This window comes from Macrosteles quadrilineatus, unplaced genomic scaffold, assembly GCF_028750875.1.
Source record: "Macrosteles quadrilineatus isolate MER2022 unplaced genomic scaffold, UCM_ALF_1.0 Scaffold_3__2_contigs__length_128488019, whole genome shotgun sequence".
Lineage (NCBI taxonomy): Eukaryota > Metazoa > Arthropoda > Insecta > Hemiptera > Cicadellidae > Macrosteles > Macrosteles quadrilineatus.
This window is the reverse complement of record NW_026542596.1, coordinates 77,505,583-77,512,491: the sequence shown is the minus strand read 5'-3', so window position 1 is coordinate 77,512,491 and position 6,909 is coordinate 77,505,583. Positions and strand designations below refer to the sequence as shown.

The window sequence follows — 6,909 nt, the reverse complement described above, 5'->3', positions numbered from 1 at the left end:
ATAAGTTAATTGGTGGCTGAAAGTTACGTTTTGCTGGCCATGCCAGCTGTCATCGTAATTTGGGGACCGAGCAGGTTTTTACAGGCCGGGGCCGCAAAATCAGCTGTCCGCTTACTTACTTAAAACATGAATGCATTTATTGCAATAGAATTGTGTCATTGTCAACGTTGCCTAGCAACTATTTATTTTTATTTTTGCTGATTCCTCAAATTATTTCTTCTCATAACCTTAAAGTTGTAGTTGTGTTGACTATCAGTGTGCATTATTATAGTGGTGAATAGTGGTACAGTAATAGGGTAAAGTGTGGTGAAAAATAGCGTTCGTACCACGGACCGAAATGGTTTTGCAGCTCTCGATCGATTTAAGTTCTCGACTTCGTCTGGAACTTTAAAACTATCTCGAGCCGGCAAAACCTCATTTTCGGCCCTAGGTACAAAATATACTATTGCGTGCTATAATCATTCCAAGGAAGCCCACTTTCTCAGGTAACTGTAGGAAAAGTATATTCCATTAGGATCTTGAATAAGTTATGATGGCGGTGAGCAGAAGTAGCTTTGATTCAGCATGGAAGGAATTTGTGGCCCAGTGAACATGATTTTGACAACAAAATTACGAAAGTTGTGTTAAAAGGTCAAGGTATTTGATACACTTCCTTTGACTGATTTCACCTTATGGCTATTGTGAATACCCAATAGGTAATTAGCCTTAGAAGGCACAAAGTTTCTCTTCAATTCCCCATTGTTCCATTTTATCCATTTTATTTATTCTTCCAACGGTACATACCAATTTAACCGTACAACACGTGTGCCTTTACAACAAAACCACACAAAACATATAATGTGGACCTTTAGACATTACTTTACAATACTTTTTACTTTTCAACTTACTGAAATACCAACGTGTCAACTTATCTGTCTTTGCCCATTCCATGTTTATAACTGTAATCAATATAATCCATTCCATCCAATATTCTATTTCCAATTCAAACATGACAACAAAACCCTTAGTATAACAATACAACTAGTTTTCAATTTATCCTTCGGACTGTTAAGTGTGAGTACTTGAGCCTGAAGAATTAATTAAACGCTTATTTTTGGTTATTGACCTTGTAAAGTAATTAATTTATTGAAAAGTGTCGTATTTCCTCTAGAAAAAGGTGCTCTGTGGTCCTTACCTTTTATTATTTATAAAACGGTATATCATGCACAACACTGTGTCAGACATACTTTACTGCACATGTGAGATTGCAGAAATCATTTTCCTCATCGCATTAAGTCAAGAAATAAAAAAAATTGTATTCCAACAAAATTCCCTCCCATGTATTTGATGAAAACCTAAATCAATGCATTATTGGCAAGCCCAGTATTCTTATTAAAATTACTCTAAGAATTTGAGTCTCCTTAAGTTAGACAACCCAGTAGAGCTTTGATATACAACTTGTGTAGCATTCGCCATCAAGAGTTCCTGCTGCATTTGGGGGAAGAAAACACAAATAATGATACATATCTTGTAAAAATTTTCTTTTATTTCGTGATTCAAAAATTATCAAGTAAATATCCCGTTGCAATGTTTCAACCTGAATGAAAGACATCGATCTCTATTTAATAGAGATCGATGATGAAAGATTGCTAGAAGCATCCAAAGTCAATGAAAAAACTAACCATTCAGTGGTTATCTAACCCGGCTTCTTCGTGACAGAAGAAAGTGCCCAAACACAAGAGTCCTCAGCATCCTGTGACCTTGAGGCTGTGCGGGAGGGACAGCTTGACCTTGAAATCACTTTCAACTTTCTCTGGGACGTTTGGCAACGATTGCGTGACCTTTGCCCTTTGAAACCTTCTGAGTCACTGTTGCGACTTCCTTCTCGGCTCCTCCCACGCCATCCTGGTCACCCATGGGTGGAACAAGTTACGGTGAGGGTGTGGGCTGCAGACTGTTCAGCAAATTATGCAATGAAGCTTGTGTTATAGCATGTCGCATAAGATGTTAAACAATGTAGGTTGATTCAACCGGAGGATTTGGATTATAAATTTCTGCATAAACTTTCATTCAATGAAAACTGTTTGCTCGTTGCAAAGACAAGAATAACTAATTAATTTTGTTAACGTCTAAAGACTTTCTTAATTAGATCATTTATATATTCATTAAACTGTTAATCCTGCACCATAGTAAAATGTTAAATATAACTGAAGAGCATCATGCATACTTTAACACCCATCTATTGCATAACAAAGTACAAGTATACGATTCAAGCCTCAATAGGTGATTGTTACTAGAACAATAGGCAATAAAAACACGGTAGATGTAATTTGAAACCAAGTCTAAACTTGAATTTCTCATCAGCTTTTAGTGAAAGCAGAAATTTCCTCAATAATAACCACATGTCTAAGAGTCTTCAAATTGGAGCTTCTTGAGCTAGAACAAATTATTCCTTTTCTTGTTTACGATAGTTTTTTATTTAGGATTCCATAGGTTTAATGTTATTGAAATTCAAAACTACAGCTTGTCTCAATTCTTTTGTTGTAATTTGTCATTCTGAAACCAAAAATAGCCACGTACCTGTTTGAGATTTATTGTCCTTACTGTATTTTACTACAAAATGAAACATGAAAAAGTAGGAAATCAATTCGTCAAAACGGGGTGGTTCTGTATAAGTAATGAACAAATATTCTATGTAAATAGTCAATGTAGTTTTGTCACTGGATTTATATTGCAGGTAAATAATACGATAAACAGACTACACCGTAAAATATATTTATTTCTAACCGTAAAAATGGCGATTTTGATACAATGGTAATATACAAATGAATGACGACGATAAGTAAAAAAACCAGCTTAATTACAATAATTCTGAGCAATAATGAAAATACAATAAGAGCGCGTCATTATAATACAATAGTCTGCAATAATTTACTACAATAAATAGTTGGAAGGTATTAGGAAAATGGAAGGAAATTGAGGCTAAGGAAGAATGAAGAGTTACGAAATAAATTGTGAAAGATAAAGTACAACATTTTGGCTTTGAGGATTTTTGCTTGTAAGATGCCTGTGCTTTTATAAAAGTTTGAAGGAAGTACAGGATTGGAAGGGATAGGATAGAGACAGTTTAGGATTGTAAGAAACATTGTTGGGACAGTTTAGAATTGTAAGAGATAGTATTGGGACAGTTTAGGATTGGAAGGGATAGTATTGGGACAGTTTAGGATTGGAAGGGATAGTATTGAGACAGTTTTGGATTGTAAGAGATAGTATTGAGACAGTTTAGGATTGTAATAGATAGTATTGGGACAGTTTAGGATTGTAATAGATAGTATTGGTTACAGTTTAGGATTGAAAGAGATAGTATTGAGACAGTTTATTATTGTAAGATATATTATTGGGACAGTTTAGGATTGTAAGAGATAGTATTGGGACAGTTTCCAACCAGTTTGTTGGTTGGGGGTATAAAGGCGTTGAGGAGTAAAAGGGTGAATTGGAAAGTGGTTTAGGATTGGTAGGGTAGGGAGGACATGGAAACAAGTTAGTGGTCGGGATATTTGAGTTGGTCAATAGGAACGTGCGTCGGGTTGCTGGCGGCTGCCAAGGCCGCGGAGAGCGAATTCAGAATCTTCGTCAAAACTCCAAACTTTAGCTGTAACAAGAAACGCACGAATAAAAGATAAGTAGGTATTTTGCACTGTCCCTAGAGCAATCTAGTTTCAAAATATTCTTTTTCATGGCTAAAATTTGTTATCCCACTTTTTATATGTTATTTCCGATACACAAACTTATTTTTGATAGCTCTATTCGATATCAAATCTTTAATTTTAGTAAGTATTAAAATACCTTTATAACATACAAATATACCTAAATAAAACATTTATATATTTTTGTAAAACCAGTTTATTGTAAGAGTTTATTGTCAGTCAGTTTATTGTAAAACCATAATATTGTAGAGAGGAATTAGGAGAATCATTAAGATAATTAAAATAATCGCTCAATTAATCATCAATTTCCATCCAGACAAAGTTACCTTATAATCGGTATTAAAAGCAATAATGAAAAAGACTCAGGCCTTCTTTCTTTTGGGCCCTTGATAGTAATGATCAAATATTTACACATAAGGATATGTTATGATTATTAGGACAACTAATAGTGTAGCGAAGTATTTGTATTTGTCAAAAACTTCTTGACAGTTTGTTTGGCAGTGCAGTTTAAAAATAGCTCATGAAATCAAGATTTTTAAAATACAATTTGTCTTAAATTTTTATTTATTTTTTTGTTAGTGTTAAGTGTTAGTTCGCTAATTGCTGAAAGTAAAAATTATAAATGTTTTGCATACTTATTAAAAGTATCAAATGATAAATTAACAAAACTTAGTCGGTTAAACTTCTTTAACTGTAGTAGGCTCACACAAAATACTTATCTAAACTTACCTAGTCTTCTGGATTACTTACAACATTGCATTACTGGTGAAAACTTACCCTAAGCAAAAGTTGGATTTTGTCTTGCAAGAAACCAAATTTGACTGCCTAAAAAAGGTTTATAAATCCATTAGTCTCGATTCGTTTGAGGTCCGCCACCCATTAGGCTTGCAGGTTAGAAGAAAACGATTGCCAATGAAAATATCCCACAGAATGCGAGCGATCAGTCAAAGATCGCTTAGATCGTGCAATGAGGATTTAGCCGAAAACCACGAAGAAAACTCTCCAATCAGGTAAAATGAAATGGCAAAACATCGATGAATTGGTATCTGTTTCATGCTCAATTCGAGAATTATCAGGCAATAGGAAAGGCGCACTTCGCCCCATGCATGAGATCGTTGGAAAGCATTATTAGAGCTAAAGATGTCAAATATTAATTTTGGAAATAGAAAAGAGATAACAAGGAAAGTGGAGGAGAGAGGAAAATTAAGAGGAGGTAAATGAGTGGTGAGATGGTATGAGTGAGATTGGGAAGAATTATGAGATAAATGAGAAAAGCAGGTTGTTAAGGGCAAGAGAAGGAGCTTTTAAATTGATTGGGAGCGAGTAGATGAGTAAAAGAATGTAGATGGAGGTGGAAAAAGCAAGAAATTGTAGGAAGGAGGGAGAGAAGAGCAATGAAGTAAGGAAGATGAAAGAACGAAGATGAAATTGTAAGACGAAAGGCTAAAACTACCAACATCAGCTTAGGCTCACACCATCGCAGGTATAATGATGATGAACCTTAGTAACTATTAGATGATGTGTACAAGAACACATAGAATTACCATTATGTAATGAGATGGAAATATTAAGGTTTTGTTTAAAGCCATTATTTTAACTTTGGCCGATGAAAACATTGCACTAATAATAAATTTCTACAATTAAAGCGATATTTTAAAATTTACTCTTAATTGCATTAACCTCACTTAAGTAAAAAAAATTTACCAACTCAAATCCTCCATTATTGAATAATTAATCTCTCACACCTCCACTTCTAATAGCATCATACCTTTCCGGTTAAAAAACAATTTTTAAGATTTGTAAAAGAGTAAAAGTTTGTGTAACTTAATAATGAAATATAGAGAGTTTTAAATAAAAATGTTTTTCAAGCCTTCTTAAGCAAACAAGTAGTTATCATTCTGTAATAGATTGTAAAAAGAAAATTTACACAATATTTTCACAAATGCTTATCTAAATACTTAGAATATGGCAAACATAAACTTACATTGACGGCGCCACCGATGCCTGCACCGCCTCCAGCGTGGTCACCGCCTCCGCTGCCCCCACTGCCGCCCCCACTACTGTTGCTGAGACCCAAGATGGAGCTGAGGTCGCTACCACCAGCTGAACTGCCGTCCCCACCACCTCCACCCTACACGATCACATTATATAAGTTGAAATTGGCAACACTAGTATGGTTTTAAGAGTAAACAATTATTAAATTCGCTATGGTAAACATATAGATAACATGTTTTATTAATTACCCATTACGTTTAACCTCAACCTTAAGACTCAATCATTTATTGTGAACTGTTATATCATACTATAAACATATTGTAAGCATTCCTTGTATGGTTAATCACATAAGGTTTTAATGTAGGAAATTATCCAACCTGTCCAATGTCACGTATTGTAAAGATTACAACGCTTGTCTAGGCCAAATAAAACCATGAAAACCACTAAATATCTGTATAATATTTTTCAGCTCTTTATTTATAGTTATTGTCGACGAGTTAGTTATGAGTTGGCATTGTAAACCTGTTGGTTTTCAAACTCCTAAATTGTCTGCCGATTCTTTTAATATGTCACTGAAAAAAAGATTTTTTACCATACCATAACCATTGTGTAAATACTTTTCTAAACTAATAAAACCAGTACTACAGTACAGTTTTACCAACGTCCAAATACCGAATTTCTAAAATACTACCTAACACCGATGTTTTTAATTGCAAAACACATTATTAACTTTAATCTATTAGAGTTAAACGTCTACGATCACATTATTTAAATAAACCCCCAGGGGACTCGTCACTTACCCCACTACTGCCACTGCTGGAGCCCAGGAGTGGTCCTACCAAGCTGAGGATACTGCCAGAGCCTGACCCTGCATCACCTCCAGCACCACCGGCACCCTGGACATGTCATCATCACTTTAGTGGAGAAAGATGGGGACTTAAAGAGTAGGTCAAATGGCTCGAGATTTCTACCCAGAAGGCCGGCGTTTCCTTTTCTACTCTTCATCGGTAATATATTTATTTGAAAACGGAGACACAATTTTTACAGAAAATACAAGACTCCTGGGTGACGACTAACTAATTCACAAAGAAAAACTGGAGACAAAAATCTTTCAAGGACAAGACATAACCTCAAAATAGTTTGATTAGTTGTGAGAGTGGCCCTACGGTTCGGGACATGTCTCAAAATTTAGGATCATATAGAAAATAAAAGAGGTACTATCTTTTTA

General features: G+C 34.9%; 1 protein-coding gene across 3 annotated transcripts in view; it reads right to left on the bottom strand.

Annotated features, from left to right (window-relative positions):
* Positions 1-2,735: 2,735 nt before the first annotated feature.
* Positions 2,736-6,909, bottom strand: part of LOC128991116 (uncharacterized) — a 32,458-nt gene continuing 28,284 nt past the window's right edge. For 2 of the 3 annotated variants that reach the window (XM_054413860.1, XM_054413862.1), the window contains 4 exons: positions 6,482-6,577; positions 5,671-5,817; positions 4,464-4,511; positions 2,736-3,631 (listed from right to left, as the gene is read on the bottom strand). In XM_054413860.1, the coding sequence (XP_054269835.1) occupies positions 3,521-3,631; positions 4,464-4,511; positions 5,671-5,817; positions 6,482-6,577 (402 nt within the window). In that variant the 3' untranslated portion in view covers positions 2,736-3,520. The remainder of the gene's footprint in view (positions 3,632-4,463; positions 4,512-5,670; positions 5,818-6,481; positions 6,578-6,909) is intronic. The other variant, XM_054413861.1, reaches the window with a different exon arrangement.